General features: G+C 41.4%; 1 protein-coding gene across 2 annotated transcripts in view; it reads left to right on the top strand.

The window, feature by feature from the left end:
• Positions 1 to 13,683, top strand: part of Kmt5b (lysine methyltransferase 5B) — a 50,234-nt gene that overhangs the window by 20,077 nt on the left and 16,474 nt on the right. For both annotated transcript variants that reach the window (XM_021151711.3, XM_029472517.2), the window contains 2 exons: positions 5,024 to 5,171; positions 8,546 to 8,614. In XM_021151711.3, the coding sequence (XP_021007370.1) occupies positions 5,024 to 5,171; positions 8,546 to 8,614 (217 nt within the window). The remainder of the gene's footprint in view (positions 1 to 5,023; positions 5,172 to 8,545; positions 8,615 to 13,683) is intronic.

Raw genomic sequence — 13,683 nt, 5'->3', positions numbered from 1 at the left:
GTATCAAAGGTGGTCAGCCCAACTTAAAACCAGGGCCCAGAACACACAAAACTAAATGCTGACAGCACTGGAGAGAAAGTAGGCAGTGCAGCAAGAAGTCAGGCACTACAGCAATCCACTTTCAGTAGTGGTGCAACAGCAGGCCAGAGGTGGACAGGAACCGGTAGATTTTTAAAGCCCTCTAAATCAACTAAACCAGTCAGGTATCAGTAGAACATTCCATTCACCAATAATAATACCTATTATTCTCAAATATGCATGGAACTTTCTCCAGGACACATCATATGCCAGGCCATGTAACAAATCTAAGCAAACTTAAATGGATTAAAGTCATATGAGCGTCTACCATAGAGTAAATATTAGAATCAATACAAATTTTACTAGTACACACTCATGAATGACTGTTGATTCAAAGAAGAAATCCAAAGGAAACCAAGTTGAACAGGGTGGCATATACCTTAATCCCAGCACTTGGAGGACAGAAGAATGAAGAGCCCTGTGAGTTCAAGGGCAACCTGGGAGAAATAAACCTAAATAAACTTGTAGTAGTCATTTAAAATCAGCAGGGCCCACCACAAAGAAAGCCCCAGGCCCAGAGGACTGCATTGTATATTCTCTGAGATGCTTCAAGAATTGATACCAGTGCTTGAGAAAGTCTTCCGAATATTTGTAACTTATTTTCTTACCCTGATACCAAAACTAGACATCACAAGAAAAGTCAGAGGGACACTACATCTGAATATGAACAAAACTGTTCTTCACAGAATACTAGCATATCATTCTAAGGATGGAGACCATTCTCCTAGAATCCCATTTTCAGGGCCTTGTGGATGTTTTTTCCCTAGCACTGAAGACAGAGTGTGTGTGTCTGTGTGTCTGTATCTGTCTGTCTGCCTGTCTATGTGAATGTGCAATTTGAGGGGCCGGAGAGATGGCTCATCCAGAGGTCCTGAGTTCAATTCCCAGCAACCACATGGTGGCTCACAACCATCTGTAATGGGATCTGATGCCCTCTTTGGGCATGAAGATGTACATACAGCTGGGCGGTGGTGGCACATGCCTTTAATCCCAGCACTTGGGAGGCAAAGGCAGGCAGATTCCTGAGTTCAAGGCCAGCCTGGTCTACAAAGTGAGTTCCAGGACAGCCAGGGCTATACAGAGAAACCCTGTCTCGAAAAACCAAAACCAAAACCAAAAACAGACCAAACAAAAACAAAAACCTACAAAAATTTATTGGGGCTGGTGAGATGGCTCAGTGGGTAAGAGCACCCGACTGCTCTTCCGAAGGTCCAGAGTTCAAATCCCAGCAACCACATGGTGGCTCACAACCATCCGTAACGAGATCTGGCACCCTCTTCTGGAGTGTCTGAAGACAGCTACAGTGTACTTACATATAATAAATAAATAAATCTAAAAAAAAAAAAATGTACATACAGATAGAGCACTCATACATAAAATAAATATATAAATAAATCTTTTAAAAGAAAGTTTCATTTATTAATCCCAGCATTCTAAAGGCTGAGATAGAAGGATTACTAAGAGTTCAGAACCAGCCAAGAGTGCATGAAGAGAACTTTGCTCAAAAAAACCAAAAATCTGAAGATGTAGCCTGGTGATAAGTGATTCAGCTAGGGTGTAGGAGGCTCCATGTTCAGCCTCAAGCACAACAAAGAGGAGTATCTCATTTACAGTGCCATCCAAAAACAGTAGCAATAATCTACCAGGTATTAATATGTTTCTAAAAAACGCTATTGAAAAAAAATTGAAGACCTGGGTTGGAGAGAGCTCTTTCGGGGGTCCTAAATTTGATTTACAGCAACCACATGTTGGCTTACAACCATCTGTAATGGGATCTGATGCCCTCTTTTGACATGTAGGTGAACATGCAGGTAGAGCATTCATATGTAAAATAAGCAAGTCTTTTAAAAAATTGAAGGCAAACAGGGCCTTTAATCCCAGCACAGAGGCAGAGGCAGGCGATTTCTGAGTTCGAGGCCAACTTGGTCTACAAAGTGAGTTCCAGGACAGCCAGGGCTACACAGAGAAACCCTGTCTATAAATAAATAAATAAATAAATAAATAAATAAATAATAAAAAGTTGCCAGGGCTACACAGAGAAACCCTGTCTATAAATAAATAAATAAATAAATAAATAATAAAAAGTTGAAGGCCTAATAGATGAAAGAGCATGTTGCTTTTCCTTGATTAAACAACCTATGGCAATTCTCTCCAGGTGATCCTTTCACAATCCCAACTGGCATATTTGAAAAATGACAAGTCCTAAATACAGGAGTCCAAGGATCCCAGAATAGCAACCAGTGTTTGGAGTTGTGGGGAGTTAAGTTAGGAAACCCTGTTTCCTCTACTTCAAAATTTTCTTCACTGCTGTGGTAGTCAGCACAAGGATGATCCAGCATATCTGTGGTCCTGGAATATGTTTAAATAGAATATGAATAAATATGAATAAATCACACAGTGTAGATCTGTCAACAAGGATAGGAGGGTTTGCTTGGACTGAAGCTCATGGCTTCTAGATGAGTGCTTCCCCATTCAGCTGCGTCCCCAGCCCTGTTTCCTTTTTTCTGTTTTGTTTTGTTTTGATTTGATTTTAAGAGTACCAGGACAAATACAATGAAGGAGAATTAGGTCTCTGTATCCAGAATGAAGTGAACCTAGCACACCATGTGTGTGACACATTCAAAGTCCCAGAAGCAAACAGAGGCTGCATTTTCCTGACTTACATGAGGCCATGCGCTTTTTAAATAGGACATTAAAAAACCACAAGGAACAAGAAAAAACCAAATCAAAATCACAAACCATGTGTTAAAGGAAATCACCAAAAATTTAAAAAACGATAGAATGGAGTGGGGGAAATGTTGTAACCATGTCTACAAAGGGCCCTCTCCACAGCATACAAAGATCTCTTGAAAGCCAAAGTAAAAGACAGAACCCAAATTCAGAATAGATTAAGGATCTGAGTAGACATATTGCTCCAGAGATACACAAGTAACCAGTAGCATATTTAATTAACACAAAATGCAAATCAAAACTCCAAGATACCACTTCATTGTCATCCAGAAGCTAGAATCAGGATGACAGGCTGTTAGCAAGAAGTGGGAGGTTTGGAATCTCCCAGTCTGATAAAGATGAGAACCCCACTAGGGAGATTTTGTGGATACACGATATTTTTGCAGAGGTTTATAGCAGCATTATCCATAATAGCCCCCAAACGGAAGCTGCTCAGGTGTGTCTGCTAGCTAAAGTAGAATATTTTTTAACCATAAGGACAAAAATACTGCTACATAGTGTGCCAATTAGAAGGAACGAGTCACAAAGGATCATAAATATTATCATTCCCACATGTAAAGTTTTCAGAACAGGCAAGTTGAAAAGAGACATAGTAGGTTAGGGGTTGCCTCAGTCTGAGCATTTGGTGGGGACAGTAAGGCTTCTTTTGGGTCCACATGTGTGGTGATGGGAGAAAAATTCTGTGAATCTGTTAACCATTAACTTGTCTGTTTCATCTGACTTAGTTTATATTTTAACACAACTTAGAAAATGTCGCAGGTTAGGGTTAAGGATATGTACCGCTCAGTGCTCGCCTTGCATGCATGAGGTACCAGGTTAAGGATATGTACCGCTCAGTGCTCGCCTTGCATGCATGAGGTACCAGGTTAAGGATATGTACCACTCAGTGCTCGCCTTGCATGCATGAGGTACCAGGTTTGATTCAGCCAACAGTTTACATAGATAGTTTTTTGTTGCTATTGTTTTAATTTTTTATTTGTATTAATGTTTTGCCTGCATATATGTTTGTATACATGCCTGAAGTCAGATCTCATGCCAGGTGGTGCATGCCTTTAATGACAGGAGTTGGAGGTAGAGGCAGATGGATCTGAGTTCAAGGCCAGCCTAGACAATAGAATGAGTTCCAGGACAGCGAGGGATGCACATAAAAACTCTTTGTCTCAAAATTGAAAAAAAAAAAAAAAAAAAACAAAGAAAACAGTCAGATCTATTGGAACTGAAGTTATAGACCATTCTGAGCTATAACTATATGGGTACTGGGAATTGAACCCGGGTCTGGAAGAACAACCAGTGCTCTTAATAGCTGAGCTATCTCTCCAGCCTCTTAGATAACTTTTCCCAAGCTTATATACAAATATTTTGATTGCAGAAATTATATACCTACTCCTTGGAAAGGACCCATTTGGTTTATTTTGTGAAAGAATGGGTGAAAAAGTTAACCCTCCCATTCTCCATGTACTGATTTTTGAGAGCTTAAATATTGTCATGAGCACTTTGTAAATTATGTGCTAATTCTTGTAGCAGACTGAACATTACCCATGAGCCTTCACCAGCACTGATGGAAGCTTTTTGTTTCTGCACACGCCTTCTCTCCATTGCTTCTCAGTGAAACCCAGCCCCTTATGTTATCCATTCAGTTCACTGGTTGAGAAGCCTCTCAGACAGAATAGAGTAGAGATAAACCTCTTACTCTTCATCCCCTGTCTTTCTCCACTTCTGTATAACTCTAATCCCAGGCAAGTGGTTTTTTTAACTTCTGGTCCTCAGTTATCCATAAAGAGGATATTGGTCATTTGGCTGCCCAAAAGCAGGAAGCCCAACTTAATTCCTTGAGACCCTTTGGTTCTTGGGATCCACATTATGACATTTCTTGATGACTGTCTGCATCCCTATTGTTTTCTTCTCCCCTAGCCCTGTCTGTACTGGCTCTGTGCTGTCTTCGCTGTTTATGGAATGGAGATCTGAGCAATCTCCCAACTCCCTGGACCCTGTTCTTAGGCAACCTGATCATAGTGTCAGCTGCCTACGTTCTCCTAATGCTTGGGTTTACTGCGTCTGGCTTTATTTCTTTCTATCTAGCATAAGGAATATTCATCTCTAACCACTACTAGTGACTGATGTCACGCCAGCTAATGACGCCAGTTTGGATGCAGTGGGGACTTTTAAGGAGATTGAGTTGTCTCACCAAGTTATATTTCTCTTTTGCTTTTCACAGGTCATGGTAACTCGGGATTTGAAGGACAGAGTCGCTATGTGCCATCCTCTGGAATGTCCGCCAAGGAGCTCTGTGAGAACGATGACTTAGCGACCAGTTTGGTTCTTGATCCCTATTTAGGTTTTCAGACACACAAAATGAATACTAGGTAATTTTGATTCTCTCTCTCTGCATAGAACTAGTCATGATTTCCAACTTAAAGCAGGTGATAAATCTGAATTATAAATGATAATAACGTTCGTTCTTTGATACAGAACAGTTTTCTGTGAGGCAAGAGAAGCAGGCAGAATCTGGAAAGGAGGTCCACCTTTCCATCTTGCACTGGGATGGGGGAGTCAGATCTTTCCCATGGCTTCATTATGGGGTCTTACTGTTTTAAATAATGGCCACTGGTATTTTTGCCTTCTTGTGTAACTTTTACAAGTCAGCAGTGAATACTTGCATATTCCATATGCAGATAGAAACCTGTTTAGAGTCTAAATGCTCTCTTAGTCAGAAACTGCTTCGACAGTCTTGAAGGGGTGTGTGTGTGTGTGTGTGTGTGTGTGTGTGTGTGTGTGTGTAGGGGAGAGAGAATGTAAGAGAGAAAAGAGAAGGCAAGCCTCACCTTCTGAGTGCTGGGATTGAAAACATGTACACCATGCCTGCTCTGGTTCTTAGACTCAGGTCTGAGGCCTCTGACTCCTGTAGTCCTCTTAAGATCCATTGTTCTCTTAGGAAAGATACTAAGATCATCTTACAATTCTTCCACTCTTTGGTTCTATGGTAAAGGGTTTTGGGTCTAGTAGAAATGGTTCCACTAGTGATTTGGAGATAAGATGTACTCTGGGCCCATTCCTTCTCATCTCCATCATACATAGGCTTCTTGTAGCCCTATGTCTGTGATCATCCAGGAAGAATTGGAATACAAGGTTTAATAAGCTCTGATTGTCAGGGAAGACAGGAACTGGAAGGAAGCCTTGCACACCCTTTCCCCTTCCAGATTTTCCCCTTTCTAGAAGTCAAACAGGTCATAGTTTTTCTCACCAGCTTTATTGTATACCTAAAAAGAATGGCAGTTAAAAAGGTGTCTTTGGAATTCCATGATTCCTGTCTCTGTGAGTCATTCACTGAACTGAAGTTATACACACTGGAATTAAGCTGAGACTGTCAGCAAGACTGTACCCTGTACCAGCCTACCATCTTTTTATACTGCTTTAATCCAGTTCCTCTTCTTCCACTCGATGAGATTGATGCTCGTTCTCCTGAAAGATGATCCTGATAGGATTTCAGTCACCCTCTTTTTTTTTGTTTGTTTGTTTGTTTTTTTTTTAAATAAGTAGGTTACTTAAGTTCTCTTATATTGATTATATCTTACGTGTTAAGATACAGAGGTAAATGAAACATTTTAGGAAGTTATTCCATTAGAGTCAGAACAAACGTTTTAGTTGCTTATGGAAGAATATTTATTCTGAACCCCAGGCTCTATTCCAGAGAATGAAGGGTTATATTTGTCACTGGCTCCGTAGTAGAAAGCATTGTGGTTTCTTCCCAGGAGACTGGTGTTTCTTAGCCTATGGATGGAAACTGGGATTCTGCATTTCTAACAAGCTCCTGATCTGTATTTAGAGTAGTTTAGTCTGAACCCAAGTTTCCTGAGGCTCACTTAAAAGCACATGGTCACAAAGTGAAGCTCAGAGGCTCAGGGCGTGGTTCAGTGAAATGCTCACCTGTCATGAGGGAATTGGAGTGAGGAAGAGAGAATGGAAGCCACGAGGAAATCTCAGTGTTGTAAGTTATTGATGCTTGTGACCTTTGTCAGGGAGGGCTCCTGAGTTAACTGTTCTGTTCCCACAGAAGCCGGAACACCTAGATTAGTGTTTTTCAGCACAGCATTTAGTCCACTCAGCTGAGCCTGCATGGGGCAGTGGGCAGGACTAGTCTGTTCCCAATAGCATGGCCCCAGACAGGGGTTTCAGCAGCTCCTGCAAGCTGTGTTTAGAAGTACACAATCTCTTATCTCGTTGTCTTTCTCCCTCTGCATGCCTGTCATTCTGGGGATAGACCAGGGCCTCACATCTGTTAAGCAAGACTCTACCACTGGCCTGCAGTTGTCTTACGCCTTTTGCCTTCTCTCTCCATCTTTCCGTGTGCTTTCAGGACTGTGTTTAAAAACAGTAGGAGATGTATGATTTGAGAATTTACAAAGGCAACTCTGTTTGAATGCTTACGCTTTGACTTTTATTTGTTGGTTTTTGTTTTGAGGCAGGGTCTTTCTGTGTAGCCACAGTTGACTTTATATTCATAGTTCTGCCTTGGTCTCCTGGATGCCATATTAAAGATGTACAGCCCCACATTTGGCACAAATGCTAATATTTTGATCTTAGTTTCCCAGCATTTACCCACCAGTGAAGCAGAGCTATAGCATGAGAGCTGAGTAAACAGAAAATACAAATTTACATTTGCTAGAATTTTTTAAGTTGCTTCTTGGCAGTTGTGAAACTTAAATTTTTCTTTATAGCAGGAGATTAGAGTTGTGGACAGTACCTCTGATTTTTATATAACTTTTATTTATTTTTATTTTATGAACGTTGGTGTTTTGCCTGTATGTATGTCTGTGTGAGGGTGTTGGGTTCCTTGGAACAGGAGTTACAGACAGTTGTGGGCTATCTTGTGGTGCTGGGAATTGAACCCAGGACCTTTGGGAGAAAAGTTAATGCTCTTAACCACTGAGCCACCTTTTCAGCCCCAAGCCCAATGGGAGTTGTGGCCGGGCAGTGGCTTAATCCTTTAATCCCAGCACTTAGGAAGCAGAAGCAGGTGGATACACAAGTTCAAGGCTAGTTGGCGCTACCAAGTGAGTTCCAGGACAGTCTGGGTGGAAAGAATGGGAGAGGTGGAGCAAGTGTGTAAAGATGGGATGGACTATCAGACAGGCAGCAAGTGTGGTGGCCCGTGCCTTTAATTCCAGCATTCAGGAGGCTGAGGCAGAGGCAAGTGGATCTCTTTAGTTTGAGTCCAGCCTGGCTACATATTGAATTTCAGGTCATCCAAGACTACATAGAGAAACCTTGTCTCCAAAACAAAAATGAAAACAACAAAAAAAGGCAGTTGTAGGTCAAAAGAAAGTGGTATTTATGAAGCAAGAATTACTGTCTGGGTACTTTTCCTTCAAAGCTTTGTTTACTTCTCCAGACTAAAGTTGCCTTACAGTCTTAGCCTCCATCATTACAGCTGCATACGGTTTTTTTTCCTGCTATGTGTTTGCTTATGCATTATCCTCTCCTGAATATGCATTTATATCATTTCAAGATTTGATGCTTGACTAGAATACATAAAGAAATTTTGGTAAATTCATTGTGGTAAATTTGTATTGTGGGAAGAAAAAAATTTTAACAACCTGACATTGCTATCTGTAGAATTCATAACATTTTAAATTTAGTGTTTAAAGATTTGTGGTGCAGTGAATTTCTAGAAATGACAAATGGCAGCTGTACTTTTGTACTTTTTGTCTTTACTATTGTTTGTTTTGTATTTGTATAGCGCCTTTCCTTCGAGGAGCTCAAGACATATTTCAAAAGCTGACAGTTTTTCTCACAACAATCCTGTGAGGTAGGTAGTGTACATTTCAAACAAGAATGGCATAAGTCTGTGGTTCTGTCCTGGGACCATGTCATTGAAATAGGAGTTGTTTTTAAAGTATTTATTTCATGTAATTTGTGTTTTGCCTGTATGTTTGTTTCCTTGAGGCTGTTAGGTCACCCTGGAACTGGAGTTACAGACTGTTGTGAGCTGCCTTGTGGGTGCTGGGATTTGAACCCAGGTCCTCTGGAACAGCATCCACTGCTCTTAACTATTGAGCCATCTCTCCAGCCCTCAAAATAGGACTTCTAAAGCATTTAGTAATCCTCTTAAATTGTATGGTCTTGCTGGAGGCAGAGTCAGGGAATTTGTGAGTTTGAGACCAGCCTGGCCCAGGAGCCTTTTGCAGCTGTGGTTTGCAGCTGTTTGAACATTTTCTAGCTCTTCCTCTTTCCCGCCTTTCCTCCTTTCTCTTTTCCTGCAGCCTCCTTGTTACTCTTTGGTACATGCCAATTGAGGGCATAGTAGCAGTTCAGCTCATACAAATTTGCATTGTTGTTGTTGCCACAGTGGTCTCTTGTGTTTGGAAGACAGGAAAGTGAAATATCAAGAATGCTGGGAGCTGGGTGTGGTGACGCACACCTTTAATCCCTGCACTCCAGAGGCAGAAGCAGGCGGATCTCTGAGTTCAAGGCCAGCCTGGTCTACAGAGTGAGTTCCAGGACAAGGGCTACACAGAGAAACCCTGTCTCAAAAAAACAACAACAACAAAGAATATTGGGAAGTCTCACAGGGAACAGGCCTGTGAGAGTGTGAATATGTGTTTATTCTGTCCCTTTTAATAATAGCTGATTGTAAATTACATGTTTTATTTTGTACAGTAGCCACCAAAGTCTGGGACAGAAAGATCTATGTTTAAGCAGCAGATTTTGTAATCAGAAAAAATAAGCATATCCATTTGGAGATGCCAGATACCTTTCTCTTGTTTCCTGGCCTGGCCAGCTTGCTCTCTCCTAACATAAACTTCAAAGTCCAATTTTGTATTCATCCCTTACACTGTATCAATTAACAGCATAAAAGCTGAATAGCGCCGGGTGTGGTGGCACATGCCTTTAATCCCAGTACTCGGGAGGCAGAGGCAGGCGAATTTCTGAGTTTGAGGCCAGCCTGGTCTACAGAGTGAGTTACAGGACAGCCAGGGCTACAGAGAGAAACGCTGTCTCAAAAGAACCAAAAAAAAAAAAAAAGCTGAATAGCCTAGAGGTTCTTGCCACCAAACCTTGTGAGCCTGGGTTTAATCCCTGGGACCACATGATAAGGGAACATAGCTAACTCCACAAATTGCCCTCTGGCCTCTGAGACTGTGCCCTTCTTCCCCCACTAGATGAAGTAACTCAAGTGCAGCTTCCCAAGTGGCAAACAGAAGTCAAATCCTTTTCAGATCCGTGCTGAATTGGCAGATGCAGGTGTATCCCTGAGTTTGAGGCTAGCCTGGTGGCGCACATAGTGAGCTCCAGATCAGCCAAGAACACATAATAGAGGGGGGAAATGTAATAGGAAGTTATTTCCTTGCTTCTAAGGTCCACAGAGACTTTTTTTGTGCTTAATATTTGTTAACAGTTTTGTGTCATTGCGTAATTTTAATCCCCCACAGTATTGGCCGGGTAATATTAATATGTATCTGAAGGGTCACTGAAGTACTGTCTCCTTTGCCTTTTGTATTTTTCTTACCTTTCAAGACAAGGTCTGTCTGTGTAGTCCAGGCTGTCCTGGAACTCACTATAAAGAAGGCTGTACTCAAACTCAGAGATTGGCCTGCTTCTGCCTCCAGGGTACTGGGACTAAAGGCATGTGAGAGGACCCCCTTACACTGTCTGTGATTCTTATGGCAGCTAGCTGTGACAGTAAGTTCCCACACTCTGGAAGTTGCATACATTTTAAGTGAGGTGTACAAAGGGTAATTTTGTGGCTTTGTTTATGAGGCAGTCTAGTTAGAGACTGAGAAACAAAGGTCATCTCAGGAGAGGCACACCCCAGGGAAAATAGGATAAGTAGAGTTATTTTATGTTGATTTTAGCTTTTAAGTAGTTTGACATGGTGAACAGTGAAAACTTGGGTACTTGGACGACATCTGAGATTGGAATGAACATGTTTCAGAAAGTAAAGGACACACAAACCCTGTTAAAAATGCCTACATCAGTCAAGTGAGATGGCTTGATAGGCAGGCAGTTGCTGCAAAACTTGATGGCCTGAATTTGATTCCTGAAATCCACATGATGGAAGGAAAAAGTTGTCCTCTGACCTCTACACACACACACACACACACACACATGCTAACTCTCAGTCTGTGTGTGCACCTGCCTCCATTTCAGTCGTATCTAGCTTATTTTTCTGTGTCTTTTGAGTGAGTTTAACTTTTTCCGTGATGCTGAGGGTGGAGCTGAGGACCTTGCAGGTTAGCCATATATTCTGTGAGGACCTACATCCCCGCTGCCACCATCCCACTGTGTAAACAGTGAGTTCCAGGATAGCCAGGGCACAGAGAACTCTTGTCTCAATCAATCAATCAATCAATCAATAAATAAATAAACAAACCAAACAATGAGAACCCTTGTCTCAATCAATCAATCAATCAATAAATAAATATAAAAACAAACCAAACAATGATGCTGTCTTTCTCCTCTGGTATTGACCACTACATAGCCTCTTGTATGCAGCTGTACGTAGAGAACTGAAGAACTAATTTGGTGAAATCTTACAGTCTAAATTCTTACTGAAATGTTATTGGAAGCTATGTATGTTGTACACACAGTGCACTTGAGAGGTAGAAGAAAGTTGACTTGGTGTTCAAGGCCATCCTCATCTACATTGGGTGATCAAGGCCAGCAGCTCATCTGGGTTAAATGAGACCCTGTTGCCAAAAAAAAAAAAAAAAAAAAAAAGTTAATTGCAGTAGCTTATTTTGAAGAGTGTTCTATTGCAGGCTGAGCTTGGTTGGAGTCTGTGCTAGGTCTTATCTCAGTGTTGTCAGAAGTTCACACTTAAGTTACTAAGTGCTGGGATTAAAGGCATGCACCACCACTGCCTGGCTTTTTTCTTTTCTTTCTTTTTTCTTTTTCCGTGGGTTTTATTTGAACAGAAATCCCTAATTTCTTTTTCTGTTGTGTGTTTGGTTGGTTTGTTGTCTGTTGGTTTTTTTTCTTTTTTTTAAATCAGAAAACCCAGCCGGGCGGGGTGGCATACGCCTTTAATCCCAGCACTCGGGAGGCAGAGGCAGGCGGATTTCTGAGTTCAAGGCCAGCCTGGTCTACAAAGTGAGTTCCAGGACAGCCAGGGCTATACAGAGAAACCCTGTCTTGAAAAACAAAAACAAACAAACAAAAAAAAACCCCAGAAAACCCCTATTTGAGAAAATTAACCAAATGAAATTGACATACAAAGAAATTATTTTTGTTTTGTTTTGTTTGCTTGCTTTTTTTTGAAAGACAGGGTTTTTCTTTGTAGCCTTGGCTGTCTGGGAACTCACTCTAAAATATGCCTGCCTCTGCCTCCCAGAGTGCTGGGATTAAAGGGTGCATCACCACTGCCTGGCACAAAGAAATTCTTTAATCAAGACCCATATCTCTCCTAGCAGCTCAGACTTTGCTAAGTATAGCTCCAGAGGAAAGGGCTCACAGAGCTTACTTGGAAGCTGGCTATGCCAGCTACATCTTAACATATTCTGCAGTTATATGGCTGGTTTTACAACTAAAATTTAAATTTTTACCCCAAATAAATTTCACCAATATAATAGTCTCATTTTCTGAATTAAGATGTTGGCATTTTAAGTGGTACACACCTTTAATCCCAGCACTTGAGAGGCAGAGGCAGGTGAATCTCTGAGTTCCAGGCCACCCTGGTTCATAGAGCAAGTTCCAGAACAGCCACAGACACATAAAGAAATGCTGTCTCAAAAAAAAAATAAAATAAAATAAGCAAGATTTTGACATTTCTTCTGTTCTCTGGATGAAATTGTCCAACGTCAGTTAGGTGGTTGGACTGTCAAGATATGTTTAAAGGGGTTTTCTGCTGTGCACAAAGACATTTTGGTTACAGCTTTATTTTATGCCTATGCACCTCTGGACTCATTGCCCTGCACTTGACCTTAAGTCCATGTCAAGCGCTTGCCCCCCCCCCTTTTTTTTTTTTTTTTTTTGGTTTTTCAAGACCGGGTTTCTCTGTGTAGTCCTGGCTGTCCTGGAACTCACTCTGTAGACCAGGCTGGCCTCGAACTCAGAAATCTGCTTGCCTCTGCCTCCCAAGTGCTGGGATGAAAGGCATGCGCCACCACGCTCAGCTACGCTTGCCCTTTTACCTCTACTTGGATTTTCTCTATTCTGAGCCATTCATTTTGTGCCTCTCAAAGTAGGTGATTAATGGATATGTGAGGCAAAACAGGTTTTTGAGTCCTCTCATTTCACAGTTAATGAGATAACAGACAAAAGCATTAAAGTGCTGTTTGAAGACAAAAAGGAAACTGTGGCCTGGGGAGATGGCTCAGTGGATAAAGAATTTGTCATATGAGTATGAAGACTGGTGTTCTGGTTCCCAGAACCAACATTTTAAAAAAAATTTAAAAGCCAGATAGATATAGCAGCCTGAATGTAACCCCAACACTCAAGGGTGGAGGTGGCATGCTGCACCAGCCAAATTTGAATACATAAAGTGGAGCTCGATGGAGGAATGTGCCTAGTACCAACCTCTGTCCCCCACATGCAGACGTGTTCATCTACACATGCCAGCGTGCATAGAATACCACACACAGGAAAAGGAAAAAAGGAAGGTTTTTTTTCAAGTAATTGTTGTAATAATTGACAATTTAACTGTCAAGATTATTGTTTTTCTTCTTTAAATCTTTGCTGTGATAACCACATTGTCTGTAGGATTCCAGCTTCCTTAAGATCTGTTCAGTTGAATCAGTAGCTCAAGAATTGTGATAGATGGCCTAGAGAGATAGCTCAAAGGTTAAAAGTATTAGCTATTCTTGTAGAGGACCCGGGTTCAGTTCTAGTACTCACAACTGTCTGTACCTCCTGTTCAGGTGACCTGACATCCTCTTG

The sequence above is a fragment of the Mus caroli genome, unplaced genomic scaffold (assembly GCF_978045245.1).
Source record: "Mus caroli unplaced genomic scaffold, Mus_caroli_1 scaffold_20, whole genome shotgun sequence".
In the NCBI taxonomy this organism is placed as follows: domain Eukaryota; kingdom Metazoa; phylum Chordata; class Mammalia; order Rodentia; family Muridae; genus Mus; species Mus caroli.
Note: the sequence above shows the minus strand (reverse complement) of the source record. Positions and strands in the feature narration are given on the sequence as shown.